This window comes from Anomaloglossus baeobatrachus, chromosome 8 (assembly GCF_048569485.1).
Source record: "Anomaloglossus baeobatrachus isolate aAnoBae1 chromosome 8, aAnoBae1.hap1, whole genome shotgun sequence".
Classification (NCBI taxonomy): domain Eukaryota; kingdom Metazoa; phylum Chordata; class Amphibia; order Anura; family Aromobatidae; genus Anomaloglossus; species Anomaloglossus baeobatrachus.
In genome coordinates, this window is record NC_134360.1 from 105,087,864 (window position 1) to 105,105,571 (window position 17,708).

Here is a 17,708-nt window from a genome sequence, read left to right on the forward strand (position 1 = left end):
CCCAATGATGACACAGTTCACGGCAAAACAAGCGGCTGGATGGACGGGTCCCTCGGACGGCTGCGGTGTTGTTGTTCCCTGCAGGTTAGCGGTGACTGTCTCTCCATGCACCTATGTTCTATGTTGATTCCGATGGGTTCCCACCTGTAACACGCTCCCCGACTTGGATATGGGCCGGAGGAGCCCCTTTTGCCCGCAGGCGCTGGCTCTGAGAAACGGTTGCCTTGGAGGTGGCGGTGTCTCTCTCACTGGGTTGGACTGTTGCCTTCTGTCAGGACTTGACTGTTTGGTAACCCGGAGGTCCCCTTCACTAACGGATTCGGCAACTTCACGGCGACTCCTAGCCTTGCCGGGGTCCGAAAGGCCCCTGCCACTGGTGCTGGCTTCTCTTTGTGTACCGGTCCGGTACCGCCGAGCCATCACCCGTCCACGGTCCTTACGGTAGACTCCAATCGGCCACTCCTGCAGACGGTCACCACCGTCTGCCAACCTTGCTGTCTCGCCCGGGCCACACACCCGGACACTCTTCAGACTGTTTGTTTGCTCTAGTACCACTTCACTTCCTCACTCCTCCAACTCCTGAACTAATCTCTCTACTTCACCTTGTTCCTCTTCCTCCTCCAAACTAGACTGCCTGTTTTCCCTCCTCCAGGACTGTGAACTCCTTGGTGGGCGGAGACCAACCGCCTGGCTCCACCCCCTGGTGTGGACATCAGCCCCTGGAGGAAGGCAACAAGGGTTTTGTGTCTGACCTTGATGTGCCTGCAGGGAGTGTGGGGTGTGTTGGTGTTGTGCTCTGTGGCCCCTGGCTTGTCCAGGGCGACACAGAAATCTTAGACTTTACTGGGGGAAGGAAATGCATGCATTTGGGTGCATCTTTCTACCCTCAAAAATGCACCAAAAACGCAGTAAAAGATGCACTGTGCGGACATACCTTAACCCCTTAACGACCGTGGGCCGTAAAATTACATCCTAGCGGTCATATTGTTACTGCCCGCGGTCTGCTGGCGGCAGCATGCCGCGATCGGCACACATCTCAGCTGATTTTCACAGCTGAGATGTGTGCCTGCTAGGCACGAGCAGGATCGTTATCTGCTCGTGCCGTTTAACCCCTTAAATGGCGCTGTCAATATGTGACAGCTCCATTCTAAGCGTGATTGCGGTAAACTTTTACTTACCGCCCGATACCGGAAGTCACGTGACGCGATCACGTGACTTCCGTTAGTTGTCATGGTAGCACAGGGTCATGTGATGACTCCTGTACTACACATGAATTGCTTTCACTTTCGCTGTGCCAGCGGCACAGCAAAAGAGAAAGAGAGCGTATCTGCTGTTTACAGCTGTATAGCTGTGATCAGCAGATAGTGCAGAGCGATCAGAATGCTGTTCGCAATAGCCCCCTAGGGGGACTAGTAAAATAAAATTAAAAAAAAAAAAAAAAAAAAGTTGAAAAAAAAGTTTTAAAAAAATAAAAAAACAAAAACCTAAAAAGTTCAAATCACCCCCCATTTGCCCCATTGAAAATTAAAGGGTTAAAAAAAATAAAAAAAATATACACACAGGTTAAAATCTTTTCAGCATAAATCTGAGCCTGCCTAAGTGATTGAATCCAGGTATGTTTTAGACGTTTCACTGAAAACACTTGTAAAATCACTTCAAGGAATATAAGGAAACATGCGACGTGTCCGATGCCGACCCTAGCTGCCCCAATTGATTGACAGGTGTCTTCTATGTGTGTACTAAAGGAGAGACCTATTAAATGGAACCTGACGCTAGGTTTTTGCCACTAATCTGAGCATAGCATAATGTAGGGGTAGAGATTCTGATTCCAGAGGTGTTTCACTTACTGAGCTGCTTAGTGTAGTTTTGATAAAATCACTGTTTAGTCAGTAGTAGATTATCACTAGAGGACTACTTGGCTGCCGCCAGGAAGTCCAGGATATTCATGAGCTCTGTAAAACTGCTATATCTATAGCCGAGAAAACATGGATTTTAATCAAAATGACAGCAAACAGCTCAGTAAGTGGCACATTGCTGGAATCAAGGTCTCTGTCTCTACGTTATGCTGCTCTCAGGTGAACGAGCAAAAACCTAGTGACTGATTCCCTTTAATCAACTAAAGCCAGCCAGGGGCTGTGCCAGCATAGTCAGGTTTCAACTTGTAGTCTCCTGTCGGTTCTTAAAAATATGTTTACTCTGGAATCCCACAGCATGACAAAGGAAGGAAAAAAGACAACACATACCTGGCTACAATTGCCATTGTTCAGACACCAAGAATTTAAATGACAGGTACCCTGTAAAGGATACTTAGAAACAAGTGACTTGTGACATTTTGTTCGTGCACACAGTGCGGGCGGTAACTTAGCCACTTACTACATTTGGCTAGGATCTCTGGCATTAATGTCTGTATAACACCACAATCAATGCATTCAGATTTTTTTTGCTGAATAAAACAAAACTTACATCAAGCTCAAAGAAAAACACTTGCTGTTTCGATGCAATCTCAAAATCTGCTCTCAATGCCAGGTCATGGACTTTCATACATTCTCCCAGATCCATTCTCTGCAGAGAGAAATACATATATTAAAAAGGGAAGAGAATGCAAATTTAGCAATTACAACTTGCCAGTTACTTAAAGACAAATGTATATTATAAAGTGGCTACATGATGATTACTACACATTCTGCACAAATCACAGCATACATGTAAAAGGATAGGTGAACACAAAATTACACAAGAAAAAAACCACTGCTCCTAATACCAATACCACAGCAATTGCCCATAACATATAGTATACTTCCAGTATATGTCAGTATTTTAAAAGATTGTACCTGATGGAAAACATAGAAAACAATATTATTAAGAAGAAATGTATATATGTGTAGCTATCTGGTGGAAATATGGAAATCTCAGGATGGATAGATGTGATATGCAGATGATGAAGAAATGGAAACAATATTTTAAAAACATCACAATTTATTCAGTATTGAGTATGAACACCATGCAAAGAAATCCCTGCATTACACACCTTGTCTTGTCTCATATTAAAGGGAACCTGTCACCAGATTTTGGCCTTCTAAACTAAAACCAGCACCTTAGGCAGTGCCTGTGCTGCATTCTATAAAGGTGAACGTTACCCCCTGAACCCCCTGTAGACCCCACAAATATCTTTATAAAATCTCCCGCCATGTATGTAAATTGTCCGTTCCAATAGGCATAATAATCTGCACCTGCTGTCCCTCCTTTCGACATCCTCTGGTGCTGATTGACATGGATGACACCTTGGGAGCCATCCACGTAGGCGGTCAAAATCTCACGCCTGCATAGACATATTCCCAGCTCACAGAGCCGTAAGCATAGGTGTGCCTGCGCGAATTGAAAGTTCTCTGCGCAGGCGTGAGATTTTGCCCAACGATGTGGATCAAGAGGGTGACGTCATCCACATCACTGAGCAGAGAATATGTCTGTCCAGACGTGAGATCTTGCCCACCTGTCGTGGATGGCGCCCAAGGAGTCAGCCACGTCAATCAGCACAAGAGGACGGTGAAAGAAGGGGCAGTAAGCGCAGATTAGCACGTCCATCGGAACGGACAATTTACATACATGGCTGGAGATTTTATAAAAGGTGTTTGTGGGGTCTACAGGTGGAGTGTGGGGGTAACGTGCACGGTTACAGAATGCAGCACAGGCGCTGCCTAAAGTGCTGGTTTTAGTTTAGAAGGGCAAAATCTGGCGACAGGTTCTCTTTAACGCCTTTGTCAGCCAGCCTGATGCACCTGCCTACAAATATTTCAAAAAACTGACCTGCACATCCTACAAATGTGCATAGGTGCCAGCTGAAAAAACATAGCAAATACAAGAAGGGAATTTTATTTACTTACCGTAAATTCCTTTTCTTCTAGCTCCTATTGGGAGACCCAGCCAATTGGGTGTATAGCTACTGCCTCCGGAGGCCACACAAAGCATTACACTTTAAAAAGTGTAACCCCTCCCCTCTGCCTATACACCCCCCGTGCATCACGGGCCCATCAGTTTTGGTGCCAAAGTAGGAAGGAGGAAAACTTATAAATTGGTCTAAGGTAAATTCAATCCGAAGGATGTTCGGAGAACTGAAACCATGAACCAAAAGAACAATTCAACATGAACAACATGTGTACACAAAAGAACAAACAGCCCGAAGGGAACAGGGGCGGGTGCTGGGTCTCCCAATAGGAGCTAGAAGAAAAGGAATTTACGGTAAGTAAACAAAATTCCCTTCTTCTTTGTCGCTCCATTGGGAGACCCAGACAATTGGGACATCCAAAAGCAGTCCCTGGGTGGGTAAAAGAATACCTCGATAAAAAGAGCCGTAAAACGGCCCCCTCTTACAGGTGGGCAACCGCCGCCTGAAGGACTCGCCTACCTAGGCTGGCATCTGCCGAAGCATAGGCATGCACCTGATAGTGTTTCGTGAAGGTGTGCAGACTCGACCAGGTAGCCGCCTGACACACCTGCTGAGCCGTAGCCTGGTGCCGCAATGCTCAGGAAGCACCTACGGCTCTGGTAGAATGGGCTTTCAGCCCTGAAGGAATCGAAAGCCCAGAAGAACGATAGGCTTCAAAAATCGGTTCCTTGATCCACCGAGCCAAGGTAGACTTGGAAACCTGCGACCCCTTACGCTGGCCAGCGACAAGGACAAAGAGCGCATCAGAGCGGCGCAGGGGCGCCGTGCGAGACACGTAGATCCGGAGTGCTCTCACTAGATCTAGCAAATGCAAATCCTTTTCACATTGGTGAACTGGATGAGGGCAAAATGAAGGTAAGGAGATATCCTGATTGAGATGAAAAGTGGACACCAGCTTAGGGAGAAAGTCCGGGACCGCACGCAGAACCACCTTATCCTGGTGAAATACCAGGAAAGGGCCTTTGCATGACAGCGCTGCAAGCTCTGACACTCTACGGAGTGAAGTAACCGCCACTAGAAATGCCACCTTCTGCGAAAGACGTGAGAGAGACATCCCGCAGCGGCTCAAAAGGTGGTTTTTGAAGAGCCCGTAGAACCATGTTGAGATCCCAGGGTTCCAGCGGACGCTTGTAAGGTGGGACTATGTGGCAAACTCCCTGCAGGAACGTGCGGACCTGCGGAAGCCTAGCTAGACGCTTTTGAAAAAACACGGAAAGCGCCGAGACTTGACCTTTGAGAGAGCCGAGAGACAAACCCTTGTCCAATCCCGATTGAAGGAAGGAAAGAAACCTGGGTAAGGCAAACGGCCAGGGGATAAACCCTCTCTCAGAACACCAGGATAAGAAGATCCTCCAAGTTCTGTGATAGATCTTGGCTGACGTTGGCTTCCTGGCCTGTCTCATAGTGGCAATGACATCTTGAGACAACCCTGAGGAGGCTAAGAGCCAGGACTCAATGGCCACACAGTCAGGTTGAGGGCCGCAGAATTCAGATGGAAAAATGGCCCTTGAGATAGCAAGTCTGGTCGGTCTGGGAGCGCCCACGGTTGCCCCACCGTGAGATGCCACAGATCCGGGTACCACGACCGCCTCGGCCAATCTGGAGCGACGAGGATGGCGCGGCGGCAGTCGGACCTGATCTTGCGCAACACTCTGGGCAGCATTGCCAGAGGAGGGAATACATAAGGCAGTTGAAACTGCGACCAATCCTGAACTAAGGCGTTCGCCGCCAGAGCTCTGTGGTCCTGAGACCGTGCCATGAATGCCGGGACCTTGTTGTTGTGCCGAGACGCCATGAGATCGACGTCCGGCGTTCCCCAGTGGCAACAGATCTCTTGAAACACGTCCGGGTGGAGAGACCATTCCCCCGCGTCCATGCCCTGGCGACTGAGGAAGTCTGCTTCCCAGTTTTCTACGCCCGGAATGTGAACCGCGGAGATGGTGGAGGCTGTGGCCTCCGCCCACAGCAGAATCCGCCGGACTTCTTGGAAGGCTTGACGACTGCGAGTGCCGCCCTGGTGGTTGATGTACGCAACCGCCGTGGCGTTGTCCGACTGTATGCGGATCTGCCTGCCCTCGAGCCACCGATGGAACGCCTTGAGGGCTAGATACACTGCCCTTATCTCCAGAACATTGATCTGAAGGGAAGACTCTGTCGGAGTCCAGGTTCCCTGAGCCTTGTGGTGGAGAAAAACCGCTCCCCATCCTGACAGGCTCGCGTCCGTCGTGACCACAGCCCAGGATGGGGGCAGAAAGGATTTTCCTTTCGACAGAGAAGTGGGGAGAAGCCACCACTGAAGAGAGGTCTTGGCTTCCAGAGACAGAGAGACGTTCCTGTCCAAGGACGTCGGCCTCTTGTCCCATTTGCGGAGAATGTCCCATTGGAGTGGACGCAGATGAAATTGCGCAAATGGAACTGCCTCCATTGCTGCCACCATCTTCCCCAGGAAGTGCATGAGGCGCCTCAAGGGGTGCGACTGTGCCTGAAGAAGGGATTGCACCCCTGTCTGCAGCGACCGCTGTTTGTCCAGCGGCAGCTTGACCATCGCTGAGAGAGTATGAAACTCCATTCCGAGGTACGTCAGTGACTGGGTCGGAGACAATTTTGACTTTGGAAAATTGATGATCCACCCGAACCTCTGGAGAGTCTCCAGAGCAACGGTCAGGCTGTGTTGACAAGCCACCCGTGAGGGTGCCTTGACTAGGAGATCGTCTAGGTAAGGGATCACCGAGTGGCCCTGAGAGTGAAGGATCGCTACGACGGATGCCATGACCTTGGTGAAGACCCGTGGGGCTGTCGCCAGGCCAAAAGGCAGTGCCACAAACTGAAGGTGTTCGTTCCCGATGGCGAAACGCAGAAAGCGTTGATGCTCTTGAGCGATCGGCACATGGAGATAGGCATCTTTGATGTCGATTGATGCTAGGAAGTCTCCTTGGGACATCGAAGCGATGACAGATCGGAGGGATTCCATGCGAAACCTCCTGGTTGTCACATGTCTGTTGAGCAATTTTAGGTCCAAAACGGGACGGAATGAGCCGTCCTTTTTTGGCACCACGAACAGATTGGAGTAAAAACCGCGACCGCGTTCCTGAAGGGGAACGGGGATCACCACTCCTTCTGTTTTCAGAGTGTCCACAGCCTGAAAAAGCGCAACGGTCCGCTCGGGGGGCGGAGATGTTCTGCAAAAACGAGTCGGAGGACGAGAGCTGAACTCTATCCTGTAACCGTGAGACAGAATGTCCCTCACCCATCGGTCTTGGACATGTGGCCACCAGGCGTCGCAAAAGCGGGAGAGCCTGCCACCGACCGAGGATGCGGTTTGGGGCGGCCGAAAGTCATGAGGAGGCCGCCTTGGAGACGGTGCCTCCAGCGGTCTTTGGAGGACGTGACTTAGACCGCCATGCAGAAGAGTTCCTCTGGCTCTTCTGTGGTCTGTTGGACGAGGAGGGTTGGGATCTGGCTGAGGGCCGAAAGGACCGAAACCTCGCTTGAACTTTCCGTTGCTGAGGTCGGTTTGGTTTGGGTTGGGGTAAGGACGAGTCCTTTCCCTTGGATTGCTTAATAATTTCATCCAATCGCTCGCCAAACAGTCGGTCGCCAGAAAAAGGCAAACCGGTCAAGAACTTTTTGGAAGCAGAGTCTGCCTTCCATTCGCGTAGCCACATGGCCCTGCGGACTTCCACAGAATTGGCGGATGCTACCCCTGTACGGCTAGCCGAGTCCAGGACAGCATTCATGGCGTAGGATGCAAATACTGACGCCTGAGAAGTCAAAGATGTTACTTGTGGCGCAGCGGTACGGGTGACCGCATTAATCTCAGACAGACAAGCTGAGATAGCCTGGAGTGCCCACACTGCTGCAAAGGCTGGGGCAAAAGATGCGCCTATGGCTTCATAGATGGATTTCAGTAGTAGCTCTATCTGCCTGTCCGTGGCATCCTTGAGCGATGCACCGTCAGCCACTGCTACTACGGATCTAGCCACCAGTCTAGAGACTGGAGGATCCACCTTGGGACAGTGAGACCAACCCTTAACCACGTCAGCGGGGAAGGGGTAACGTGTGTCATTAAGGCGTTTAGTAAAGCGCTTGTCCGGGAAAGCCCTGTGCTTCTGGACAGCATCTCTAAAGTTAGAGTGATCGAAGAAAGCACTGAGTGTACGTTTAGGAAACCTAAACTGGTGTTTCTCCTGTTGTGAAGCCGAATCCTCTGTAGGCGGAGTTGGGGGAGACAGATCTAGCACCTGGTTGATGGACGCTATAAGATCATTTACTATGGCGTCCCCTTCAGGTGTATCCAGATTGAGAGCAACGTCAGGATCAGAGTCCTGAGCTGCGACCTCCGCCTCCTCCTCTAGAGAATCCTCCAGCTGAGACCCCGAACTGCGTGAAGAAGTCGGGGAAGATTCTAAGCGAGCCCGCTTAGCTGGTCTGGGACTGCGGTCCGTGCCGGAGTCCTGCACGTAATAACTAGAGGCCACCCCAGGAACACGCTTAGTCGCAGACCGAGAGGGGCCTGGGGGTGATCTCGCAGTGCCCGGGGCCTGTGTAAGGGCTGGTCTGGACTGCAAAACCTCTAGAAACTTAGCAGACCATTTATCCATAGACTGAGTCATGGAATGAGAAAGCGACTCAGAGAGTTTGTCAGCTAAAACAGCAAACTCTGTCCCTGCCATCTGGACAGGGGGGGCCGGTGGTTCTACCTGGGCCGAGGGACCCCCTAGTGCCTCAGGCTCCGGCTGAGCGAGTGCCACAGGGGCCGAGCATTGCTCACAGTGAGGATAGGTGGAACCTGCAGGTAACAGAGCCGCACAAGAGGTACAGGTAGCAAAATAACCCTGTGCCTTGGCCCCCTTGCTACTTGTGAACGACATGCTGTTGTCTCCCAGGAGCGTGATCACTGAGGGTATATAGCCACAAGTTAACAATACAGCTGAACCGGAAAAGTATACAAATATAATGTATATATATACAGTTCAGCACCCTAGGGGGACCAGCACCGGTAACCGGTGTGGCTTACCAACCGCTCCAGCGGTGTGTGGCCACCAGATTTCCTGCCTCGGGTCTCCCAGAGCTGCAGCCAGACGTCCTCCACCGGCAGGATGTGTTAAAACATGGCTGTCGGCGTTCACAGGGGAGGAGGGAACCGTGGGCGGACTTACAAAAGTGCGGGAATCTGGTGCCCCATAGGGATTAGTGAGGGGGGAGGAGGACAGCTATGTGTGCTCCAGCCCTCACTGTCGGCGTCAGCCCGACCGTCCCGCCCTTGCCCCTGACTGGCAGGCCCGTGGGCGGGCGTTTAATGTACTAGGCCGCAAAAGCCGGGTACTAAAGTAGAAACCGCGGCCGGCAAGCAGGCCTGGTCGGCGCGGTAGTCCCGGACAAAAAACCAACACTGCATGCGCTGCAGCGTCTGAGGCCCAGGTGCTCCATGCACCGTCCCAAAGGGGACACAGAGTACCTGTAGTTGCAGGGCCTTGTCCCTGACGATACTCAGTCTCCTGTCCGGCAGATACCACCAGGGGCTGCGGAGGGAGCCCGGTCCCAGTGCCTGGATGACCGGATAGGATCCCACTTCACCCAGAGCCCCTAAGGGATGGGGAAGGAAAGCGGCATGTGGGCTCCAGCCTCTGTACCCGCAATGGGTACCTCAACCTTAACAACACCGCCGACTCAGTGGGGTGAGAAGGGAGCATGCCGGGGGCCCTCAGGGGCCCTCTTTTCTTCCATCCGAAATAGTCAGCAGCTGCTGCTGACTAAAATGTGGAGCATTGTGTGCATGTGTGCCTCCTTCAACACAAAGCTAAAAAACTGATGGGCCCGTGATGCACGGGGGGTGTATAGGCAGAGGGGAGGGGTTACACTTTTTAAAGTGTAATGCTTTGTGTGGCCTCCGGAGGCAGTAGCTATACACCCAATTGTCTGGGTCTCCCAATGGAGCGACAAAGAAAATGGATACAGCTGCACACTAAATGCCATCAATGTATAAGGGAACTTTGGTACTGCATTACTGCTATATGAAAAAATTAGAATTTTAGTTTATGAATTGGCCAATGCATGTAAGCCCGGAAACCAACGGCAAGGTAAATCTCAATATATCGGGTACCTAACTAAAAGGCCACTATCTAGGTTAAAAACATCCATGTCTGGGCAGCTAGACTGAAAAAATCTAACTTGAAATGCCACTATCTGGACTAACCTCCATGTCTGGGCAGCTAGGACTACTGGCATAAGGATCATGAACACAGCCTGGTTTATAAAGGGGGTGATATGAGCTTAAGTTTTTTTTTTTTTTTTAATTTTTACTAGGTCCCCTAGGGGACTATAACGATTAGCAGTCTGATCGCTCATTCATTTCTCCCGATAAGAGCTGCATCGCTCAGACTGGGGGAAATGATCATCTCTTGTAACAGCCTGTACTTGGCTGTTTGTTTACAGGACCTTAGTCATGTGTGCACAGGAGTCATTCAAATCACCCTGAGCGACCATGACAACCACCGGATCCACGTGATCATGTCACGTGCCTTCCGGTATCGGCCTGTAAGTAAAGTTTCAGCGCGATCGCAGTTATAACGGCGCTGTCACTTATTGACAGAGCCATTTAAGGGGATAAAAGGCACGGGCGTATAACGATTCCGCTCATGTCTGGCAGGCACACGTTAGCTGTATAAATCAGCTGAGATGTGCACAGATTTTCCCTGCGGTTGTTAAGGGGTTAAACTAGAAGGCTATCTCACAGAGCTTAGTTACTAAATAACATTCCCCACATGTCTACTTTACATCAGCGCCATTTTTGAAATATATATTTTTTGTTAGGAAGTTAGAACGGTTTAAAGTTCATCAGCAATTTTTCATTCCCAATAAAATTTACAAAACCAATTTTTTTTTCAGTGACCACATCAGATTTGAAGTGATTTTGAGTGGTCTAGGTGACAGAAAATACTCAAAAGTGACACCTAAAAACTACACCCCTCACCCTGCTCAAAACCACATCCAAGAAGCTTATTAACTCTTCAGATGCTTGACAGGAACTAAAGCAATGTGGAGTAAAAAAAAATGAAATATATGTTACTTTAGCCCCAAATTTACATTTTCACAGGGGTGACAGGAGAAAATGCACCATACAAGTTGTGATGATCACAGCGTGACCTCTATAGTACAATACCAGGCTCACGCAGCAGTTCACCGCTCACAGCCGCCGCCGTGATCAGCAGGAAAGTGGAGCACACAGTATATGCTGTGGGCTCCACAAAGATGGCAGTGGTCACCTGCCAGAACTGTGATCTGAACATCCTAGGGGGTATGTCCAGGTCACAGTATGGAGCAGATACAGTGCAGGCCTTGGGTCCGAGGCCGACTATTCTCTCTATGCACAGGGAGCTGCCATATTTGAGGTGTGTAACTGTTGCTACACACTGCAAATTGAAGATGGCAGCCCCAGTGTTTGAGTAAAACTAGAGATAAAAACTCAATAAAACAATTTAATTTTGTATTAAAAATAATTAATCCCACAATCAGTATTATTAATACAAAAATTACAATTGCGGCACTTTCCCTTTAATTATATGTAAAAGTAAAACGCTTTGATATCAAAGAAACAAGAGCTCACTAAAAAATTTAAGGCTATGTTCACACTAGAAAAATGATTTTTCTTAAGAAATTTCTTAAGAGTGAAGGATTAGTGAACCTGCGTTAAAAAACGCACCAAAAACGCACCTGCGTTTTTGCTGCGTTTTCGGTGCGGTTTTGGTGCGTTTTTACCGCTGGTTGCTCCCTGCGTTATTTTGCCAATTATCTATGGCAAATAACGCAGTTAGCTGCAGAAAAGAAGTGACATGCTCATTCTTTTTCTTAAGAAAATCTACTGAAAGAATTTTCTTAAGAAAAAAAACGCAGTGTGTACACAGCTAATTTTTTTTGCCATAGGTTTTGCTGGGAAATGTCTGCAGAAAGGTTACAAGAATTTCTCAAAAAATTTCTGCAGCAAAAACGGACCCAAAACGCAGGTAAAAAACGCAGTGTGTGAACAATGAAACCTGACAACTTTTCAATATATGTGTAACAGTGGAATGAGATGAAGGTTTCTACAAATGTTCCTTAGATGATTTCTTTTTGCATGACTATTCAAACCATGAATTATTCGCTGGTGGGTTGAAAAAGTCAAGATGTGCAAAAAAACCCTTTTAGAAAGTCATGCATAAACCCCCCCCAAAAAAAATAAATATAACAAAATATAACATACCGTTCCAGAGAGTATATCATGAGGACAGCAACTGAGCAGATGGCTTTTACACACTCTTTCATCACTAAACTTGATCTGCTGTCTTGTTCTATCACCTGAAAAAGATGACCCATAATATCTTATGTGAGACATTAGAAGGTTTCTGTAGTGGACCAAAACAGCAGCCTAACCTAACAATACTAACTAGGAGCTTAAAAAGTCTGAAATGACGTGACCGTCTGGTTCTTGGAAGGGAATCAAACCTAAATTCAACAAGTCGGTAGAAAACATTATCATTAACTAATAATTTTGTACTTTAAATCCATTTGCAGGTTCTGAAATATAATTAAGGTGTTCATATTAAATTCTGGATAAACATGAAAGGGGAAAACAAGTTCTCAAGTACACACAGAATAGGTGATCTTATTGATCGATGAGGGTTGAAATGCTGGGACCTGCACTGACAGCTTATATCCCAGTTGGAAAGAAGAGGCAGCGTCCATGCCTTTCCACTGCTCCATTTATTCTCCATGGGAGTAGGATCAGCTTTTTCCAGCAGTCCCTTAGGCTATGTTCACACAGGGCGTATTTGCTGCATTTTTAGCATAATTTTATGCAAATCCATGCTAATAAAAACACTGCCTTCACAGTCCCAGCAAAGCCTATGAGATTACAAAAATCTTGCGCAAACAAACACACAAACAAAAAACCCGCGGTGTTTTCCTGACTGTTTTGTGACCTGCCATGGTTTTGCTGCGTTATTAGGCCGGTTTCACACATCCGGCTTTTCGCCGGTTTACCGGATCCGGCGCTCTCCCGTACAGACAATACAGTACAGTGACAGCGCTGTAACTTCCGGGTCACATGCGCCGGTCACATGACAGCATGTGACCGGCGCTTGTTGCGCTGTCACTGTACTGTAGTCACTGTATGGGAGAGCGCCGGATCCGGTAAACCGGCGAAAAGCCGGATGTGTGAAACCGGCCTAAAATGGATGAACATGTCCATTCTTTTCAGCAGTTTTGCCTTGGCTTTTCACCCTAGTGATGGGTGCACTCACAAATAACCCAGTTAGACCTGCAGATACAGGGTAATAAAAAAAAAAACAAAACAAAAAAAAAAAACACTTCCAGCACGGAATTGAACCAGGGTATCTAGCTGGACGCCGGTCTATGGGGGCCAGATTCCGGCACTTAAAAATGGTGGTGGAAAGATAGGGGGATTGGAGCAGGCGTGCTATACTTGCAGAATCACCAGCACGGCTGTACACTCTCACGGACCCTCATTACCTTCACTGCAAAAATTGGTGTGCTATATTATCATTCCCAGCACAAATAAAGCATACGGCTACATGCTGCAGCACCCAGCTGTGTATCAAAATAAGAGGGACCCCGTGCAGTTTATTATTTAAATAAATTTTTAAAAAAAGCGTGCGGTCCTCCCAATTTTGATACCCAGCCAACAGCTGGGGGCTGAGATTTTTAGGCTGGGTATCCCTAACCTGAGAGTAACAGCCTGCAGCCGCCCAGGATTGTCGCATTCATTAGATGCGACAAACCCAACACTTTACCTTGCTCTTCCCGATTGCCCTTGTGCGATGGCAATTGGGGTAATATTAGGGGTAAATCGAAGCTCACAGCTGCGACTAAGACCTAGGTTAGTAATAGCAGGCGTCTATGAGAGACCCCTAGTACTAATCTATAATAAGGGAGAAGCCGCAGCACGTTCAGCGGTGATGTCACTTCATCTATTTGTGGTCACAGGTATCTCCAGCTTTGACCGCAAATCACCTGAGTGACATCACCGCTGTTCGCGGCTCATTCATTCTCTCTTCTCTCCCTGGCGCTCACAGTAGGCAGTCATGTTCTATGGTGCTCATTGCGAGATTCAGCTATAGCAGAGCTGAATCATTGTGTGATTTCATGTGCATTACGATGGACCTGCAGGGGTGTTTTGGGGGTTAATAAAGTGGTGAAAGAAGGTTTTTTTGTATTTTATTTCAAATATAAGGATTTTTTCAGTGCGTTTATTTTTTTCAACACTTATTACAGATTACTAATAGGGGTGTCTCCGACACCTGCCACTTCTAATCTAAGGCTTAGTCGCAGCTGTGAGCTGCGATTAACCCCTAATATTACCCCAATCGCCACCGCACCAGGGCAATCAGAAAGAGCTTGGTAAAGTGCTGGGATTGTCGAATCTAATGGATGCGACAAACCTGGGCGGCTACCAGCTGTTATTTTTAGGCTGGGTTTCTCCAGCCTGAGATTACCAGCCCCCAGCTGTCGGGTTTTATCATGGCCGGGTATCAAAATTGGGGGAACCGCACACTTTTTTAAATTATTTATTTTAAACAAAGAAAAGGCATGGGGTCCCTCTTATTTTGATACACAGCCAAGATAAGCACCAGGCTGGGTGTTGCAGCCTGTAGCCATATGCTTTATCTGTGTTGGGTATCATAATATGGGGGGCCCTACGCCAATTTTATTTATTTTTTACTGTATGATAGACCCAAAGGCCGGGTTTGTGAGTGGTTGCAGTCAGACACTGTCCCAAAGGCTGGGGGGCGCGTCTGACTGCAACGATTCACAGACCAGGTGGGCGGGGAAAGCAGTGAATATGCATGAGGCTAATGAGCGGCCCCGAAAGTAGGAGGGGCAGGTACGGTTGAGCAAATAATGTACAGGCTCCTTCCAGGTTAGTGGGCGTGACTGGCTTGGTTAGTGAGCTTGGCAAGGTTTTCTCCCTTCTACTATAATCATGCAAAGGGGAAGGGGCCCGTTCCCTCTGCTCAATGAACTAGGGGCGTGTTGAAATTACGTCATCCTGGAAGGAGCCCATACATTCTAGCATTTACTGAGCAGGTACAGCGATGCTGGAGACTTGTAAAGTAAAGCGTGCTTGGTTTACTTTTTTTTTATTAATTTTTTTTTTTTTTTTTTTTTAAATTAACAGAGTGCCGAATCCAGGTCAATCCATCCAGACACTTGGGTACTTTTGAACCCCCGCAGGTCTGAATTTTGTCTGGACATCACAGAAGTGCAATAAAAACGCTGTAACAACACCATGAAAGCAACCAGGAGACCCCCAAGAGACTTTTGCCACAAGACTAGATTTTGGTCAGGGAAAAAAAAAAAAAACAAACAAAACACCCTGCATGAACATAGCCTTAGTGTATGAATAGAGCAGAGGGCGGGCATCCAACTAACAGCCAGAGTTGAACGAGACTAAAACTTCCCATAATGCAGATTGGAGGGGGTCCCAGTAGTTGCACTAACACTGATCAATGAATTATCACCTATCCTTTCATTAGAGAACTGCTTTAATCTTAATTTAAAATTAAAAGCGGAGGGGATTCAGCTTTTGTCATAAGTTGTATAATAAGCAGGGCTGTGGAATCGGTAGGCCAAACCTGCGACTCAGACTCCAATTGCACCGACTCCGACTCCCACATATATTGTTTATATTTAAGTGAAAAATTTATTGTAGTACAATGTGAACAGTTAATCATTTTATGATACAATAATCAAGATATTTAGATAAATATATTTATTGGAATACAAGTTTAGAACACAATCTGTACTAAACTGTAAATATGTAATACACTATGTAATATAGATTACACACATTAATACACAGTACAGACCAAAAGTTTGGACACATCTTCTCATACAAAGAGTTTTCTTTATTTGCATGACTCTGAAAATTGTAGATTCACATTGAAGGTATCAAAACTATGAATTAACACATGTGGAATGAAATACTTAACAAAAAATTGTGAAACAACTGAAAATATGTCTTATATTCTAGGTTCTTCAAAGTATCCACCTTTTGCTTTGATTACTGCTTTGCACACTCTTGGCATTCTCTTGATTAGCTTCAAGAGGTAGTCACCGGAAATGGTTTTCACTTCACAGGTGTGCCCTGTCAGGTTTAATAAGTGGGATTTCTTGCCTTATAAATGGGCTTGGGACCATCAGTTGTGTTGTGCAGAAGTCTGGTGGATACACAGCTGATAGTCCTACTGAATAGACTGTTAGAATTTGTATTATAGCAAGAAAAAAAGCAGATAAGTAAAGAAAAACGAGTGGCCATCATTACTTTAAGAAATTAAGGTCAGTCAGTCCGAAAAATTGGGAAAATTTTGAAAGTGTCCACAAGTGCAGTGGCAAAAACCATCAAACGCTATAAAGAAACTGGCTCACAAAGAGGACCGCCCCAGGAAAGGAAGACCAGGAGTCACCTCTGCTGCAGAGGAGAAGTTTATCCGAGTCACCAGCCTCAGAAATCGCAGGTTAACTGCAGCTCAGATTAGAGACCAGGTCAATGCCACACAGAGTTCTAGCAGCAGACATCTCTAGAACAACTGTTAAGAGGAGACTTTGTGCAGCAGGCCTTCATGGTAAAATAGCGGCTTGTAAACCACTGCTAAAGGACAGGAAATAAGCAGAAGAGACTTGTTTGGGCTAAAGAACACAAGGAATGGAGATTAGACCAGTGGAAATCTGTGCTTTGGTCTGATTAGTCCAAATTTGAGATCGTTGGATTCAACCAACGTGTCTTTGTGCGACGCAGAAAAGGTGAACAGATGGACTCTGCATGCCTGGTTCCCACCGTGAAGCATAGAGGAGGAGGTGTGATGGTGTGGGGGTGTTTTGCTGGTGACACTGTTGGAGAGTTATTCAAAATTGAAGGCATACAGAACCAGCATGGCTACCACAGCATCTTGCCGCGGTATGCAATTCCATCCGGTTTGCGTTTAGTTGGACCATCATTTATTTTTCAACAGGACAATGACCCCAAACACACCTCCAGGCTGTGTAAGGGCTATTTCATTAAAAAGGAGAGTGATGGGGTGCTACGCCAGATGACCTGGCCTCCACAGTCACCAGACCTGAACCCAATCGAGATGGTTTGGGGTGAGATGGACCGCAGAGTGAAGGCAAAAGGGCCAACAAGTGCTAAGCATCTTTGGGAACTCCTTCAAGACTGTTGGAAGACCATTTCCGGTGACTACCTCATGAAGCTCATCAAGAGAATGCCAAGAGTGTGCAAAGCCTAGAAAATAAGACATATTTTCAGTTGATTCACAATTTTTTGTCAAGTATTTCATTCCACGTGTTAATTGATTAGTTTTGATGCCTTCAATGTGAATCTATAATTTTCAGTCATGAAAATAAAGAAAACTCTTTTATCTATCACTATGTAATAAGCTATAGAGAACAGTAGAGAAGGGTTTCACACCGCGCCAATGACCGACAACTCCTGAAGTGTCAGATTAATGCTTCTTTATTTCACGCACAGGTCAAGTCAACGCGTTTCAAGAGTCTCAGCTCTCTTCATCAGGACAAGCTGGCAAAGAACATCAAATCTCTTTGCCAGCTTGTCCTGATGAAGAGAGCTGAGACTCTTGAAACGCGTTGACTTGACCTGTGCGTGAAATAAAGAAGCATTAATCTGACACTTCAGGAGTTGTCGGTCATTGGCGCGGTGTGAAACCCTTCTCTACTGTTCTCTGTTGTCTGCCAATTGGGGACTGCTGCCGTG

General features: G+C 47.3%; 1 protein-coding gene across 2 annotated transcripts in view; it reads right to left on the reverse strand.

Annotated features, from left to right (window-relative positions):
* The window catches only part of LOC142249936 (putative RNA-binding protein Luc7-like 2), a 243,966-nt gene that overhangs the window by 158,866 nt on the left and 67,392 nt on the right, over positions 1-17,708 (reverse strand). For both annotated transcript variants that reach the window (XM_075321940.1, XM_075321941.1), the window contains 2 exons: positions 12,183-12,277; positions 2,464-2,562 (listed from right to left, as the gene is read on the reverse strand). In XM_075321940.1, coding sequence (XP_075178055.1) covers positions 2,464-2,562; positions 12,183-12,277 — 194 coding nt within the window. The remainder of the gene's footprint in view (positions 1-2,463; positions 2,563-12,182; positions 12,278-17,708) is intronic.